We start from the raw sequence: 18,895 nt of genomic DNA on the forward strand, positions 1-18,895 counted from the left end.
ACTCGGCAACAACGCATTTGTTACTTGATACTTAAATCACAACCTAGACTGACGCCAGTCGATGTTGCCGCCTACCAAACTTGTTCATTTATATAAAATTATATTGAATTATACAACAATATCAAAAACAAACCAACATTACTTAAATGAAAATCTACTCCAAAACCCCTATCTACCTAAATATGTCTATCATCTCTACTACACAAAATTGTCGCCTAGAATGATTTTAAACATTAAAAAGTAGCCCCTATAATAATATAAATAGTACATAGTCTTTTTAACTTGAGAACTATTGGGCAAGATTGCAATGGTAAAATTTACAAAAAAAGTACAGTACTAACTAGGTCGTCTGCATATCGTTCAGAAAGTACACAAATGCACTAGTAAGCTTTGTTAAGCTTACCATCATTAGATATTTAGTATGACTAGAAATAGCTAATGAATGTATGTAATTGTGTTCTAAATAGCATAATAGTACAAACCATGTACATATGCCCAAAAAACAGTCCATTGACATTGTCGTGTATCTCCATCAACTACACCAGTAAGGTTGTGTCGTCAACATATTCCGCTTAACAATATTTTGGACCTTATAGTTACTGCACAGATTAAAATCATTTAGAAACTTAACAAAACAAGAAAGAATTTAGTATATTATTCTGTAAAACACCTACTTTACAGGGAGAGTCAATAACAAAAGTTTATTATCTCATTTGTTTCAACAAATACAAAAGTTTTAAAGATCATTAAGATGAACTGTTCATCTCAACGTTTCTAACATTGCTCTTACCATTATATTCAATTTTGAAAACTATGCTTAAAGTAAACCGGATCCATTCATTTACCCTTGAAAATGAATTGAACCTTTTATCTGCACAGGTGTTCCACTTGAAGGGCCGCATAAAAAATTAAAGAAAAACCCCAACGTCGCTGACAGAACTAACCCACGCCCATTATTTAACCAGCTCGAATTAAGTATTTAAGGGCCGTAGGTGGTTAGTAGGTCTTAATTGCAATTTGGCCCTTTATTTCCACTTTTCGCTCGGTAAACGGGCTTTATTTATTTTCGTACTTTGAGCCGAAAAGTTCCCGGCAACCGAATATACATATAAATAAGTTTCCGGGAAGTTTTCGGGATTTCGGACACATACAGCCCCGGTAATAACGTAGTTTTATATCCTGGAACGGGAATGAATTGTTGGAGATTTCTAGGGGTTTGTGCCCATGGGGATTTTCTTGGCGTGGTTTGCATGCGAAAAACTTCAAATTCCATTTCGAAGATAGTTTTGACTTGAGGGATTTCAATCTGGTGTTAGAAAATAGTTATTTTCCTTACAAGTTAAAGAATAAAAATGATACAGGGTGATCAAGAAATGGGGCTCAAAAAATCAGTTCTAAAAAGGAGAGAAAGTCTAGTTTTCACACACTCCTTTTTCTCATATTTTTTTTTGATTCTCTGTTCAAAATTAAGGTGTCAAAGTGATGATCACTTATATAAAAAAATTTTTCAATTCTTGAAAAAGCTAAATTACAAAACTCATAATATTCTTCTTTGTTTTCCAACGTATTTCATTGAAATTACCCAACTTAAATAAGATGCACACCCAGTTTATTACCCCCTATTATATAGTTGAACGTAACAGAGGCCCGAAAACTTACTTATACAATAATAGGCAAACTAGACTAAATTGGTCATGGTGTCCGGTCAGTCTATTGCCCAATTGCTGTAATTCGTCTAGTAAAGTGCATTGATTCAATTTCAGTGTGTTCCAGCCTTGAACTTAAATATTTACGTACTTAAACAAGAGAATTCTTCTAAAAAATTTAAGCCACAAGGGTGTGGTACTCCAACTAGCAATTGAAGCTACAATCACACACTGCTGTACTGAAATTTTGCATTAATAAAGTCAAGATCTACATTGTATTTTACAATTTGCAGAGCATGGAGACGATTGCCATACTTGTATGTTTTCCTTTTTCTCACTGTATTGCCTTTCTTCTGATTATCCTCTACAAAAAAAGAACGTTTCAAATAACTATTCAAATTAATTTTCTACTTGAAATGAAAGTGACTTACTGTAGTAAAAAAATGCTTCACCAAAACGTAGCAATTTACAACAGATATGTTTGGCTTTGTTCAACAGTTGACTTTGACACAGTTTATAAATATAATAGATTGTAAATATAATAGGAACACAAAATATTAACTAAAACACACATTATTGTAGGTAACTATATTTAAAATTCAAAGCCATAAATTTAACAGACTACTTTTTTAACAATACAAATTTTATATTTTGAGGTTTGGTACAGAAACGTTTGGTCATCCGTTTAAACTATTATTTATTTAATCAACAGTTTTCATGATGATAATAGTAATTAAAACACCCTAAATCCCTGTTTTCAATTAAAATTGACGATTATGCAGTATTGCAAACCGCTTACAATTATAATAACTAAAAAATTCCTATGGAAATTTGTAAATAAACTACATCTTTTACATAAATAGTGTTAATTGATTGAACATTAATATTTTTGACATTACTATTAAAGTAAGGATAACCAAATATTTTTAAAACACACTTCCTTCCTAAAATGGACCGTTTTGGGACACTAGCCATAATAGAGAAACCTCCTTCACTACTAATTATTAATATTACTAAATTTCTTTATTTAATGCATTTTTTATTTTTGGTCCAAGACTGACTAACTTCCTAACAATAGAGTTTGAACTGAAAGACAAAGCTAAAAAAATACATAATTATAGGCTCATTGAATTTTCCAAAAAGATGTTTGGTAAAATACTATTTCAATTCCTCAAAAAATCGTGACACTAAACGCATGTTAAGACTATTTAGATTGTTAAATACCCAGAAAATTGACCAGTTACGCAGCTTTGCTGCTATACACTCTCATCACTAATAAATTTATAAATTTGAAAAATACATTTTTGTATTAAACAACATGGCCTTACTACTTAATTACGATTATTTTATTGTGCATAGTATATCACCTAAAAAGCATGTTGCATGGAACCAAACCAAGTAAACTGTTGGTTATAAAAGCTTTTGATTCCTTTTAAGCATGCTTTTATTGCTTTGCTACATAAATAAATTGTTTAAACGTACTACTCGTTAAAACATCCAAATTTTTGAACAATATTTTGTTTTTTCAACAACTCTCACATGATATGTTTATTGCTGGATTAGCTCCTAAATATATATTGCTTTCTCTATGTTATGTGTTATATGTTTTCGTCTACAAATCTATATATCAAAGCCGTAAAAAATTGCCAACAATATTTTGTACAGAACAATCTCGTTCACACTTTGGTCTCAAAATTGTACCGACAAGCCAATCAACACGACGTATCACAGACTGAATTCAACAACAACGAAACCATCGGACTCCCTTCAGGTTTAAATTAAAATGAGCATCATTATCTACACTTCTACACGTTAAAAATATAAAAATCCAGCTAAACAATATGTATCTTAGATTGCTTCAAAGTTACAAAACAACCAACATTGATATTTTTCTTGAACAAAACGGATTGTCGCAATGCTTGGCTATATTGCTATAAATCGTCAAAATCGTCTTCCTTAAGGGCTAGAGGAACCTTAACCCTGCTCTGGGTGTTCCGCCGTCGTAGGGGCGACACCGGGGGGCTGGCTTGGGGAGTGGATGGAGCGGTTAGGGTGCCCCCCATTGTATTGGAGGACAGATCGGCTCGGCTGTTTGAACGTGAAGGTGGGGCAGATGAACCTAAATCATAAAAATTCCTTTTTATTCTCCTTAATTTATATATTTAGTGTGAAAAAGACAATATTAAAAAGGATAACAGAAGGAAGAAAATAATAAATTCAATAGCAAAGCTTCTGGTTTGTAGCTTTTACTTATCGTATAATATTACTGACATAAGCTGCAATTACTACAAAAGCATTATTGAAATCATCAGACAATAAGGAAAAGAAGATGAAATGTTTAAAACAAAACAAAAAGTTTTCATAAAGTTTGTTGGTTTGGTTGGCCACCAAATAGTTCAGATCCAACACCTTTAGGTAATTTAAAGATTTAATAAATCTGGAAAATGTAAAAACTTAAAACACTTCTAGATTAGCATACTTTTCCAAATAATTAAAATAAAATAATCTATACTCTAATTATTTAGGACGTTATTGTTTTATGAATGTAATTAGGAAAAACACACTACATATAAAGCATTTTTCAAGAAAATTACAGAAATGCAATCAACATATTGGTGGGCTTAGAAAGCACCACCCTACTAGGGTAATATACTTCAAACTGGACCACCCTGTACATGGGAATTAAATGATAAGAAGAGAGAACTGTTGCAAAGCAAAGATAGAGGTAAACTATAAGTGACATTCATTCAATAGTATTCAGTAGGATTAATATCTATTTTGTGACCAATGGGCAAAAGACGTCACATTCGTTTTGACAGTTTGACACATGTTTACCTCCATCCATAGTTGTCTCTTCTTGTCATAAGATTCCTATAAATAATTAAAATATTTAAATTTTGTTCGTTTCTTAAAATCATTCAATAATCACATTTCAGGCAATTTTTGGAATTCTACTGAAAATGTACATATAATTTAGTAATAATTCTAGATTTTATTCATTTGCAAGTTATATTATTATTTTTCTGAATACAATATTTGGAAAACGTATTTGTGGAAAACAAATAACTTTGAAATGAGTCGTACTATGACAGAATAACAAACAATTCGTTTTTAAAGCGAATTGGAAACGTTTTAAGCCGGAAAACAACTTCCGATATTTAAAAACAGCGCCAGTTTAGACGGTTTCAAAACAACAAATCGCAAAAACTAAAAAACCCAGCTGCATTTGTTGTATTTACGACTATCCTGCTAAAATATACAATTCGTTAAAATTACTTACTTTATTAAACGTGTTTTCACTAGTGTTACTAAAAAAGATTCCTAAAATTAGAGTTGTTAAAATTGATCAATAATGAGGATTTCTAGCTTTTACGATTTTAGCCTCGAAACCGTCCACTCTCGAATTTACGCGTCTATTATTTAGAAGCGCACCTTGTTGCCAAGTCTTCATTTACTATTAGTGATGCTTTAATTATTTAACCTTGTTAGTGTAATTGTAAAAACTGCTAGTAGTCTTAGTCTACCTCAGATTGAAAAACCTTAAAAGTGAAACGTTATATTTACAGGAAAGTTTCAAATTGTCGACATATAAGTCAACAACAAAAAAAGAACTGGCAACGCTGGCCAGAGTTCCAGAAAATGTCAAACGTATCGAGAACGCAGCCGCCTCCAATATAAAAACCGGCAGCATGGCGGCGTCTGTCAGTTGGTTTTCAAGATTTCAAGTTGTGAGCGCGAAGTCTGAACGAATTTTAAACGTTTCCCAAGTTATTTTCAATTTTCTCTGCACTTGTACACTTTAATTTGTGTTGAAAAATGTCCAGATACGTGCCGATTCTATTCCGCGACATGATGCGGCCCTTCAGACAACTGGAAAACGAGATGCGGATGCTGGAAAACGAATTCTTCCGTTCCAGTCCTGGATTCTTCAACCGGCCCAGGTATTTCCTCAAATATCCGGAGCAAGAACAAGCAGCCGTGGCCCAACTGAAGGACAAATTCCAAGTCAAAGTGGATGTGGAAGGTTTCAAGCCTGAGGAATTGAAAGTGAAAACTTTGGTTGACCAGAATGCCATCGAAATTGAGGGTAAACACGAGGAGCGTGAGGACGATCACGGATTGATTTCCAGACAGTTTGTGAGGCGGTTTGTGCTGCCTAAAGGCCACGACCTCAAGAGTGTGGTGTCCAGTTTAAGTGAGGATGGTGTTCTGACGGTCACAGCTCCGAAAAAACCGCAGGAAATTGAACAGGAGAAGCCTATACCTGTCCAGCACATCACCGAAGGAGAAAACAATAAACAGTAATTATAATTAATTCTTTCTCATTCTCAGTAATCTTAATTTTTTTAAGTTTTGTAGTGTGTACTTTTAGTATTTAGTTTAATTTGTCTAAGCAGCCGACTGAACTATATGTGCGCTTATATTGTGTAATGTTGTGAAACTTCTCAATACAGTTTTTTTACGGTAATAGTCATTTTATTTAAAATCTCGAAGTTGAAATTGAACGTTAGTAACTGTACCATTTTAAGTTGTAGACCAGATAACAGGGGCAATTTTTGTTACCTATAACCATCTAGTCAGTTCTGTACAGATGGTGAAGGAAAAGAAAGCTGCATTTACGGTGCAAATCCTACAAACCCTAGGAAACTGATGGGGATGTTTGGTGGAACCGTTGAATGTGTAGCTGTGTCACTGGAATATCAGAGTTTTTGCAACAAATACCCAAATTAGCCTGCTAATCTATGTTTCAGGTTTTTGAACCTCTCTAACTAACACAGTAAATTAAAGTGATGTAAGTGACTGACTCTGGAAGTATATGTAAAACTAGTGATGAATCAGAGTAATTAAAAATTGTTAATATATGAACATAGAAAGGTATGAACAACCTCTAACTTCCCCTATTAGGGAATCAGCGCCATAATTTGAAAACAATATCGGGAAATGAATTCGGTTGTAGTATTTATTACAGAGATCATATTCCGGTCCAGCTAAATAAAGTCCAGGGAATGGATTAGCAAGACATTCCGTTTACACGATATAAACTTTGTGCTTAAAAAGAAAATTAATGAAGTTGTACACTTGTTTCATTGATTATTGTTTTCTAGTTTCGCCAGAATCCAGAGTCATGCAAATTAGAGATTGATATCCAAGTTTAAGAAAGTCTGCGCTGTATATATCTTTGTGAAAATTTCGAAATATTTTTGTATTTTAATGTTGTATATAATAAATAGTGTAATTCTCACCTAAACTTCTGAGACCGGCAGGACCTGAGCTGGGTCTGCGAGCACCACCAGTACTAGAAGCACTCATAGTGCTAGTGGTGCTGGGACTACGATGCATTTCGGATTGTGACCTCTGACTGTTCCTCCTACGCGACTTCCTCACAGACGAAGGCCTAAAACCTGCTAGTTTCAGAGTCAAGCCCCAATCGAGTGCAAGAGAATCTTAAACTACCCACCTACACAACCCAGTGGGACAAGTCTCTCCTAAGGCACAGTTTCCCTCGCAAATGGTCCTCGACTGCAGCAGCTCCTGGTAGTTATTCAGCATGAGGGCGCACTGCTCTTGATCCTTGTAAACCAGTGCCAGACTGGGATACCTTTCTTTGAGCCTGCGTCTTTCTTCAATCAGTCTAAGACACTCAAACTCTTCAAGTTGCTTGATGAAGCCCAAGTTTGGGTTGGCAACGTTTCGACCAGCTCTAACCACTTTGAGGGCGTCTTTTGAGTTTAGCGTGGTCACTGACATGATGTAAGCTACTGCTACCGTAACACTTCGGGACATTCCTGCTAAACTAAAAATCTTTGAGGTTAAGTGGGTTTTGAGTGGATGTAGAAATGGTTTACCAATGAATTAAGACGTTACCATCACGCAATCGGGCGGCATGGATAAAATCGTTGCACAGACTAAAGTATTGGCTCAAATTCTGATCTGGGCTGTCTGACGCCATAACACAAAGGTAATGTTTGTCCTTCAATAAAAATTTTCATTTAACATACCTTCCAGAATACCAAAATCAGAGTGTCACACATTTTACTGAAAACTATTCTAGAACGAATCAAAATTATTGAACACAGTTGGACTGTGCGGACAAATTGACTTAATCATTGATAAGCAGGGTTTAACTGGTTTCCCTAATTATAGTAATTTTCCTGACCAGACTCACGTTTTCCAATTATTAACTTTGCACCACAGTGCAGATTGGAGAACACTACTGAATAGTTTAATGATATAAGCGTCCAATTTTGGTTAATTCGAATTCAAATATTCAAATTTGTCGATGTGTTCAATTGTTAAATGCATTTCACTTAAAACGGAATTCTGTATGCAATTACTTGAACACTATATTACTATTTGTCAAATGAGTAATTTGTTTGATAAAACTAAAAACTGCTAAAATTGAAAAATTTCTTTTTAGCTTTTTCCATAAAATCATGTTAATAAATTCCAACCAAACGAGCTTCGTTGTTTGGAATGCTTGGAATAAATTAGAGCACATCCACTGTTTAATAAAAGCACGTACATCTAATAGATCTGTTTAGTTCTCAGAGAAAACTGGAAATCCACAATAATTAATTAGCACAGTAAATCAACTGTTTAAAGAGCCTTTATCCTGAAATTAAGTTGAGAGAAATTCCTTTAGTGGGTTAGTAAAGTATTTCAGTAAGTTTTAATTATTAAGATTCCTAGTAAGGGCTACATGTAGAAAAGTAGGTTATTCATTAGGATAAGAGGTATTTACAATTACATTCTGCACTTCTAAAAAAAACGTAATAATTTTGCTTGTAGTAAACCAAGTTGGAAAGTTGGCGGGTATCCAAAGTGAAACGGATAACTTTACATAGAAGTGCAAACAAGACAAAGGGTGTCCAAATATTATCCAATATAATACGAACAAGAAATTTGATGGATTGTGCTGATCTGTGTGGTATTTGGCTACACACAGACTATTTGGAAAAATAGAAATTTGTCAGATGCTTTCAATAAATTTGAGACCAGCAATAGGCATGACATTAATAGATGAATGGATTAACAAAATAGAGGTTTGTCAATTTAGATTCGATTACTGCGGATAATTTAACTTTTAAGAACATTCTCAGCAAAGAACGCTTTATAGTTAAAATTCATATATTTTTTGGCCGAGAATCAAAGTGGTTTGACATCGAAGAAATTTAGATTTATTATAGCAGAAAGAAATCCTTCATAAACCTACGAGTCCCAGAAAATTGAAAATTGAAATCTGCTACACAAGGATATGTCCACTATTGAAAACATCTTTTTGTCGGAGATGGATTTAGAGTGGTCTAATATTGAGGAAACTCTTAGATTATATATTGAAAAGGGTAGCATTAGACATTGTACACACATTTTTTAACTAAGAAGAATTAATTGACTGCCCAATACCAACAAAACAATGCCATAAATACCAGCTTGTCATCAATCCTTCATCGTCAGCATAGAAGGAAGATTGTGTATTGAAGTATAAAAGATGTTAACGATAATATTATTATACAAAAATCGTGCAGTATTTCTTTACATCTGATCAATCAAAATCATTGTATATTGTACCTACGTGACTTCTGTAAGTTTAGTCTAAAGTGATGACATGTGCAATTTCAATATTTTATGTGAAGGTATTAATTATTTTAAAAGGTCATCACTCATTTTAGGAATAATTGAAACTTGGCACACTTGGAAATAAAGGATTGACAGCATCAGTTTTATCAGTAAAGTGTGTGACTCAATTGATATTCATTAATATAATTAATCACTGTATACAAGAACCATATAAAATTTTATTTTAACTATTTCTCAAAGTAAGTTGCTAATTGGTCAGAGTTAAGAAACAAATTATCAAGTTCTAAAATGGTAAGCTCAACTTTTTTAATAAATTCTCGATTCGTGTTGTCTAGTGGTTGTAGGGCGAATTCATTTGCCTTAATGGATTAAGAAATCACAGGTTTATCGATTACGTTCCACGTTTGCATCTCTATGAATTCATTTTTAAACTAGGAGGAGCGATGCAAATGTCTGGCACGAAAATAAACTGATAGATAGAATCACGGTCGATTTATACAGACGTTTTGGCCGATTCTCAATTTATTTGAAATTTAAATATCAGTTTTCGCTTTTAAAGTCTGGTTTCGTTTTTTAACTACAACTCAGCTTCACTTGGCATTCTGGAATTCATCAAGGAGTATCTGTATGTAAAGTAAACAAACACAATTTTAAGTTTTGTCAAAACTTTAAAAACAGAACCGAATATCTTCTCATACAACTTCTGGGCAAACATCTCTTCCTCACCGCATTTTAGTTTAAATGCTAAAAGACGCAAGTTTAAAACCACCACATTGCTTTCCTTAAGATAGCCAGTTCAGGGATTGTTAAAAACACAAATAATTAAAAAAGTCGAGAAAATTTGACTATTTAAATAAAACCTTATCCTACTAAACTTTTCTAGCAAGTTCAAAAAGCTGTTATGAAGATAGTTGCCTCAAAAAATAACTAATTTGACATGAACGATTCCAATTTGGTATAATTAAAATATCGGAACAAAATTTCTGATGTTCAGTCTCCAGTCAAAGTCAAAGAGTATTTATAAATCTTTTGGAGATGATTTACTTTGCAATAGTAGTAGGATAGTTCAAGTTCAAAAGGATATTGGTTGAACTAAACAGAATTCGTACTTTACGAATCGAGTGTTGCAGAGAGTATCAGAAATGTGCTAACCAACACTTCTCCCTTACTGATTGATTATAGTAAAAATCAATGAAAGGTATGCAAAAATTCAATATTTCTTTCAGCGTCTACAAAGTTTTCAATCAAAGTATAAGCTAGAAGAGTAATGTAAAGTGTCAGTCATTCGATTGTTTTGTTTCTCAAGGAAGCTCCAATCTAATTACTGAACCCTCTGGTTCATAAATCAAATGCCTTCTTTGTTCACTGCAAGGATTCATGCAAGTTGTAGACAGTAGCATGTCCGATATTTTGTTCCAACTTTTGTCGTAAAAACTTGTATTACTTTTTAGAAAATCTGGAGAATTTTGATGGTATATACCCTAGTTTGATTTCCAATAAACTATTCTAATTATAAAGGTTCTGGGTTAAACGACCCACCCTGAATAGACTAATTTTTCAAACAGCTTTTAAAAGCCGTGCCAGAGGTCATGTTCGAAACGCCCTGCTGCCATTGTTTGCTTCCCTTAATAGATCGCACACTTAATATTCAATCTTTGCAGCCAGTTTTGATAAACTATAACCACAATGAAAAGAACAACTGACCGTGCCAAGGTTCTGGATCGTTAAATATGCATTAGACTTAATATGCTTTGTAAGCGAAAATCAATCTTTGAATTATGTTTCCGCAACTTTTTGTGCGTACCCAACCTACCCTACAGGCCATGACATATTAAAACAGTTTATTGCCCTAGGGATTTTATACGTGTTACCTCTGGCAACTCAATTAACCGCTTCAAATTGAGTGACACCCTATTTGGACTATAAAGTGTATAATTAGGGGAATTTAAATTGGTTCATTATAATACAAATTGACTTACCGAATGGATTCTTCGAGCTGTATCATGAATGGCAAGGATATGGGTGATGTTGTGTTTAGCCAATTGGGATGCATCCTTTGAGTCTCTGTAATTACCCACGTAGAGTCCTGGAAGGACCTGAAAGCACCTCATCAGTGTTAATAATATTAAAACACACCTTAAAGGATAATTGTATCAGGTGAAAAAAAATTTAACTTTAATTTATACTAAAATATCATACGCGACATGACTGTACATGTTTCCACGAAATGAGTCGCGTGACTGTCTTTTTTGTAAATTAATCAAACTAAAAGGGTTGAAAAACCTGCAAATAACTTGCCTGCTTCATACCGAAAACTTCACACTTTACCGGCAATACAAAAAACATTTTATTGTTCATGACTTTAGTTTGTATTTAATAATGATGTGTTCTTTAAACTGACACCAAACATACAATGGGGTGTTTTTGACAATATGTGACAATGGCAACGCCAAAATCAACCCTTTAATATTTTGCCCGCACATGAGACAAAAGAAACTCACACACGTTCATCATATTGTTTTTCATTTTTTTTTCCTCAAATATAATGTGTCTGAACTTGGTGACGTTCTTAGACGAATCTGGAAAGATTTGATAGAATTTCTTTGTAAACTTACTCTGTTCATTCCATTCCCCATTTTTAGGGGGAACGTATATTGACCCCCCGGAGGGGCGGACGGAATCGACGCGATTTCGCTCCCGCGGAGCTTTTGGAACTACTAAACTGGAGTGACTGGGGGGATTTTCTATTTTCTCTCCCTGATGCCGGAAGCGCTGCAGTGTTGCCAACACTTTTCAAATTCACTCCATGAAGCTGGTTGGCTAGGAAGTAACCTGGCAGCGTAGCATCGAACATGCTTTTCATGTGAAATTTATTGGTCGATAGAAGAATTACATGTGGACGTGCCAGGTGGCGGTACGTTGTGGCATGCTTTTTACTGCCAAAAAGCTAATTTAAGGTTACCCTCTTGCGGAATGTTTTTGGCCCATTCTGATGGTTTATTTCCAGTTCTGGAACGCTACCTTTTACTACAGGGTGGATAACAAATTTTGGTATTAGAATTAGCATGAAATACTTAGCGCACTAAAGCACACTTGAAGTAATGAGTCTACAAAGTAGATTATATAGGTTTTGCTATGTAGAGCATTTCTGTATTTTCCAAATGGTACCTAGGTTTTGCAGAACCCAGAGCAACTGCAGCGTGGGTACCAGCTTTGAAAAGCGAAAAAAGTGTACTTGTACAGAAAATTTTCAGACCACTAATAAGATTAGTTTGTAGTTACTCAATTCAGCTTTTTCCTCGCTTCAGCTTGAACCACCCTGTAAGTTTTTCCCTCCTTCAGCCTACGGCCTCCTCAGGTATATGGAAATATTGAACTATACGCATTAGCAAACCTTTTAGGTCCTGTGAATTTAAGCTTTTACATGAACAAAAAAAACAATTATCCAGAAAAACAGTATAATAGTAAATGCAAAACAAAAAAAAAATAATATTCTTAATGGAAATCTATCTGAGTTTATTAATCGAAATACGTAATGGTTATTTACTTAACATGTGCGGGAAATGATACTTTTTCGTAGAGATGGGTTTTTACCCGGCTTTTTAAATTTTCAAGGGTTTTTTCCCTTCTAACCTACAAATAATGCGAGCAGAGTGTTTTTGACGTCACGATGACGTAATATGACAAAAACAAAGTTTACCCAACTGTCAAATTACGTCATTGTGACGTCAAAAACGCTCTGCTGAAACGCTCTGCGTGAAAACGAATGCGGTCAATAAGTAAGGAATAATGTAATAATTTGTATGTAATATACTTTCACTGAGATTTAACGTCTAAAGTATTAGTTTGTATTACTTTTTTATTAGTTTTGAGGATGAAACAAGACCATGTAGACAGCTGACCACAGTATAAAGTAAGATTAACCTGAAAAAACCGGTTTCTATCAAAAAAACCCCTTGGGTTTAAACCCAACCGGGTACCAAAGGTTTTATGGTTTGTTCTCTCTCTTTAAAAGTACAAAACTTTAGACCCATTACACTACTTCCTGTACCTGACATATACAACCACAATCTACATGACAAAACAACATAAGCAAACATGACTACATTCTACAATATGCTGACGATACTGCACTCATAGTTCATCCCAAAACTACGGCAAAAGCTGTAGAGGAACTCCAGACAATAACAGACACGACGGCATGGTTCTACAAATGGAAATTAACTAAAGATATTAGAGAAGAGATCTAACTAAAGATATTATTAACAGCAAACCCCACTAAAAACCAATTACTCTTACCAAATCACAAAATAAAAGATAATCCTACAATAACAACAGACGATAACTTAACTAAACCAAGAGTACCAAGACAAGATATAAAATACTGGGGATAGCACTTGACCAAAAACTCCAATTTACAAAACATGTATGTACAAAATGTGAGAACCAAAATGATTAAACGAACTAAACATTTCATTAGACTAATAACCAAGATTAGACATCCTCAAAATCCACTACAGAACCCATATAACGAATTCCTGTACGAACGGCACAAATGACAAAAATAACGGAACTAGAGGTAAAATGGAAAAACAACCCCCACAACTGGACAATTATAAACCCCATCTCCTTCACAAGACCATATTGCAATTCAGCAATTCTACAATTGTAATGCTAGATTTTGCATCAGTTTGTTGTGGATTCATACACCGAAAGAAGTACACAGGTTTCACCTTAGAACGGAACTTTATTTGCTAATTGGTGCAATAGCAGCCTGTTTTTAGGGTGGTAAAAGAACAAAACTTATATATATGTAAAACAACAGTTTCATGACCTGCATATTATATTTTTTGGTTGACGCATGACATAGTCTCTCATTTGTCAACTGTCAAAGGGGGGAACGTTCAGTTCATATACTGATGGGTTGTTACAGTCTCCCCCTTTGGCCCACGTAAAGCGTCCTCGCAACTGGGACAACACTACACTAAATTTTAGGCACAACACAAGCACTTCTTCTTCACTGGCTTGCGTTGGGCTCGTCCTTCGGTTGATGGCGGTGTCTGGTTGGTATCATCTTCGGATCGTGGTGATACGGGAACTTCATCACCAGTTTCACCTATTGGGTCTTCGTTCGGGTTCATGGATTCTGTCACAGTTCGGGCTTCAGTCTCGGCTTGTTGCTTGTCACGACCTGGAGGGCGTCCTCTCTTTCTTATTGGCAGCATTGGGACTATTCCTTCACTCGTCGGTTCCTTGTATCGTGTCAATGCAGAGACATGGTATTTTCCAACAGGTTGGTCTGGTTGATCCATGGGTGTCACGATATAAGTGGTAGGAGACACTATCTTGTGGATACGATAAGGACCATCTCGTCTCGGAGCAAACTTTGAGGTAAACTGCTTACTAGCGTTTGATAAAATATGACTGTCTATCAAAACCTTTTCACCAACATTGAAAGCACTGTCTCGTCTGCCTTCATTCTTCAGGTTAGTTCGTCGATCCTGGTTCTTTTCATGTGACTCTCGGGCTTCTTGGAGAGCGGTTTGCATAGTCAAGAGGTAGGGGGTGACTTGTGGCACGAAATTGTCATTTTGTATGATTGCTCGTAAGTCACGGTGGACATCATCGGGTGAGCGTAGCTCTCGACCAAAGGTGAGATAAGCGGGGCTATATCCTGTCGATTCACACTTCGCTGTGTTCATAGCAAATCGGATTGATGGTATTTTCTCGTCCCAGACAGTGTGGTCAGTAGACGTCAGTATGGCTAGTTGGGACTTCATATCTCTGTTTTTGCGCTCGACCGGGTTTGATTCGGGATGATAAACCGGTGTTAGGCACTGCTTGAATCCTAATACGTGTGCGACTTGTTGCATAACAGCCGTCACAAACTGCACTCCATTATCGCTTATGACCTTACGGGGAACACCATATCGTAGTACGATTTCGTCGATTAAGCAACGGGCACATGCTTCAGCTGTCGCGGTCTTTAAAGGGAAGATCTCGGTCCATCTACTCGTAGTGTCCTCAATAATAAAAATCCATCGTTGTCCTGTTGGCGTCTCTGGAAGAGGACCAAACAAGTCGATTGCGATCACTTCAAATCTCTGTGATTGAATAGGAGTTTGAAGTAAACCTGCAGGTTTCAAATTAGTGGCCTTGAAGCGTTGACACTCAATGCATCGGCCAACATGTTCGGTTATGGCTTTTCTCATTCCAGGCCAATAGAATCTTCGGGCTATCCGCTGATAGGTTCTTTCTATTCCATAATGACCTGCAGTGGGTGTGTCATGATACTCGTGCAACACTTCGGGAATTCCAGAGGCAGCTATTACTAATTGGGGCTCCTCTTCGTCTATGTCGGGGTTATATCGGTATAGGACACCATTTGACATTAGGTAGCCTCGGTCTGCCCATTTCTTAAAGTCGATTCCATTAGGGGTGTCTTCTAATCCGACAATAATTTTCCTAGTGTCAGGGTCAGCCATTTGTTGTTCCCTTATATCTTTGGCAGACATAGTGGGTAGTTCTACACTAACTAAATTGGTGGTTGCTTCTGCCACTTCTCGAGGCGGTCTTGATAAGGTATCGGCAATGACATTTTTCTTGCCGCTGATGTAGTCAATCCGTAAATCTTGAGCTTGTAAGCTCAGTGCCCATCGGGCTAGGCGTCCGGTTGGGGTTTTCAAGGAGAGCAACCATTTTAATGGTTGGTGATCACTTTGAACATTGACAGTTGAGTTCTCAATGTAACCTCGGAATTTCTGGACGGACCATACCACAGCTAGAGCTTCGCGCTCGGTAGTGCTGTAGTTCTGCTCAGCTGGGGTAAGGAGTCTAGAAGCGTATTCAACGGGGCGCTCATCTTCACCCTCCCCCTGGAGTAAACATGCCCCCAATGCATAACTACTAGCATCGGTCCTAAGTGTGTAAGGAAGGCGTGGATCAGCTTGTCGGAGTATTGGAGCACTGCTTAGCAGTAACTTAAGCTTTTCAAAGGCCTTGACTTGCGGTGTTTTCCATTCCCATTTAGCATTCTCCTTGGTCAACGAGGTAAGGGGTTTGGCAACTTGCGCAAACCCTTCAATGAAGCGTCGAAACCATGAGCAGGTTTGTAGGAAACTGAGCAACTGCTTCACGTTCGTGGGTGCCGGCATGTCCATTATGGCGGCTACCTTCGCATTATCAGGGTGAATACCTTCTGGTGATAAAATATGTCCAAGGTACTTGACTGACTCAAGGCATAAATGACATTTAGCTCGGTTCAATTTCAATTTGAATAAGTTGAGTCTTGCGAATACTTGTCGTAGGTCACTGAGATGCTCTGAAAAACTAGACGATAAAACAATTAAATCGTCAAGGTAGACTAAGAGAGCTACATCAGTCAGTCCTGATTTGAAACGATCCATTAATCTTTGGAACGTAGAGGGGGCCGTCACAAGACCAAATGGCATTCTAGTATACCTGAAAGTCCCAAATGGTGTTACAAATCCAGTTTTGTCTCGGTCCGAGGGTCTGACACTAATTTGGTGGTAACCACTCTTAAGATCTAGCGTAGTCATATACTTTGTTTTCTTTGCATCATGCAGGAGATCATCAATACGGGGAAGTGGATATCGATCGGCTCTAGTGATTGCGTTCAGTCTCCTGTAATCTACAGTCAGTCGAATTCCTCCATCTTTCTTTGGTACTAGTACGACTGGCGCGGCGTATGGGGACTCGCACTCTTCTATGGTGCCATTTTCGAGTAGTATGTCCAGTTCTTTGCGCAGTTGTTGCTTCTTTTCAATTGATATGCGATATGGCGGTACAGCTATAGGGGTATCGTCTTGAAGTACAATCCTGTGCTCTGCGAATGGTGTAGGTTCATTACTAGGCTTAAAAAGAGTGGAAAATTCTTGTAGTAGATGATCAAGTTGCTGTCTTTCCTCAGGTCGAAGTTTCAAGGCTTCATCGCTGCGCAACGCATTGGAAAGGTCAACAGTGTTTACAACAACGTGGGCAACATCACCTTCTGTTGTAAATTGGTAAGCGACGTCACTACAGTCGGAGAAATGGAAGACATTGTTATTCAGGTCTAAAACAAGCTTCATAGTTCGAATAAAGTCAGCTCCTAGTAACGTGCGACTATTGATATGGTCAGGTATCGACAAAAACTGTACATGGGCCGTCCTGCCATACAGGGTCACTGGAACATTAAAAATGAGGGCCTGGACTTTTCTTTTGGCTCCATCGGCGAGAACCATATCTAGGTCGTTGGCTTCAAGATAGGGAACGTGTTCTTCAATCAGGATTTGAGTAAGCTTACTTCCAGCTATATTGGTCGTAGCGCCTGTATCTAAGTATGCATAACCAGCATGTTTTAGTATAGCGATTGGTACTAATGGCCGTGAGCAGTTATCTTTCGTGAACGAGCTGCATAGAAACTCTGCTGAGGCAACAGACTCTTTTGAGACACCATTTCGATTGCTGTCCACTGAACATTTAGGGCAGTTGCTTCTTATAAAGCCTGGGGTGCCACATCCATAGCAAACAATGGTAGAGTTATTATATGGTGGTGCACTTGCTGTAGTTGCCGTCTTTGGGGTGGTTAACTTAGTGGTTGTCTGCTGGAGCTGTGTACTGGACGTCTCACTGCGTCTGTCTTGGTAATGTTTAAGTTTTCTGCACTCTTCTTTAAGGTGACCTGGATTCTTGCAATATGCACAACGTACAGGTTTTTCTTTTGCTGCAGAAGTGTGGTTATCTTCATATCGACTTACAGTTATGTCAAAAGTTTCCTCTGCTAGTCTTGCTTGAGTTAAAAGTTCTTCGAATGAGGCTACCTTGTCACGTGGCACTTTCTCCCTTACGCGCCTGTGTAGTAAACCATAAATCATGTCAATCTGCGTGGCTTCAGTCAAAGTACCCGTGGGTAACTGGGCAAGAATGGCACGTGCTTTACAAATGTAGACATCACACTTTGTTTTGCCATCTTGTTCTTGAGCAAAAAGGTCTCTATAGACCCGATAGGGTGGCTTTGTTGGGCCAAAAGTGGTTCTTAATAGCGCCAATGCTCTATTCCAATCTGTTAAACTTGACTTAACACCCTGGAACCAGGTTGCTGCAAATCCATCTAGAAGCATTGGTAAACCTCTAAGTGCATTCTCTTCTGAGATGTTGGTGCAATCCTTATAAACCTCAATAGCATCTATAAAAGCATTTACATCTGAATCCTTAGATCCATCAAATCTGCTATTACATTTTGAAAAATTTCCACTAGTCGAGGATACTACTGTTGTATTTGGTGGTATTGACAGTCGAGATAAAAGGGCTTCAAATTGGTCATCTGACAATGTAACACTCATATTGTCAGAATTACTTGATTGTACAGCTGCTACAAGTTCTTTAGAACGTAGAAAATAAGGACTTCTTTGGGAGTCAATGGTGCTAGTTCTAGTTATCACAAGCTTGAAGCAAAGTTGCTAACTAAAAGGTCAACTTACTGCGTTGAAAACGATGGTAAAACACTGGCTGGAGGCACAGAATTTAATGAAAAGATCCGATATGTAACACACATACGGGGCGATTTACAATACGTACTTGTAAAAGCCAAAAGAACTAGTTGAGTGATTGCGACCAAAATTGCAAAATGACCCGAACACGGTGCGAAAATTGGTGATACGAAGTGTTCC

At 36.9% G+C, this 18,895-nt stretch overlaps 2 protein-coding genes across 3 annotated transcripts; one reads left to right on the forward strand and one right to left on the reverse strand.

Moving 5' to 3' along the window:
• Positions 1-2,219: 2,219 nt before the first annotated feature.
• On the reverse strand, positions 2,220-11,993 carry LOC145731770 (dual specificity protein phosphatase 22-like). Of its 2 annotated transcripts, none has more exons than XM_081983726.1 (6): positions 11,840-11,993; positions 11,204-11,320; positions 7,493-7,617; positions 7,105-7,440; positions 6,890-7,041; positions 2,220-3,765 (listed from the first exon to the last, which is right to left on the reverse strand). In XM_081983726.1, the coding sequence occupies exons 1-6, from the start codon at positions 11,858-11,860 to the stop codon at positions 3,578-3,580; spliced, it is 939 nt and encodes a 312-aa protein (XP_081839852.1). In that variant the 5' UTR covers positions 11,861-11,993; the 3' UTR covers positions 2,220-3,577. The 2 variants fall into 2 exon arrangements, with proteins under 2 accessions (XP_081839852.1, XP_081839851.1); XM_081983725.1 differs by lacking the exon at positions 11,840-11,993 and adding an exon at positions 11,523-11,682.
• On the forward strand, positions 5,347-6,114 carry LOC145731773 (alpha-crystallin B chain-like). The gene has a single exon (XM_081983738.1). The coding sequence runs from the start codon at positions 5,463-5,465 to the stop codon at positions 5,949-5,951; it is 489 nt and encodes a 162-aa protein (XP_081839864.1). The 5' UTR covers positions 5,347-5,462; the 3' UTR covers positions 5,952-6,114.
• Positions 11,994-18,895: the final 6,902 nt, after the last annotated feature.

The sequence above is a fragment of the Ips typographus genome, linkage group LG7, assembly GCF_016097725.1.
Source record: "Ips typographus isolate SLU linkage group LG7, UJ_Ityp_2.0, whole genome shotgun sequence".
NCBI lineage: Eukaryota > Metazoa > Arthropoda > Insecta > Coleoptera > Curculionidae > Ips > Ips typographus.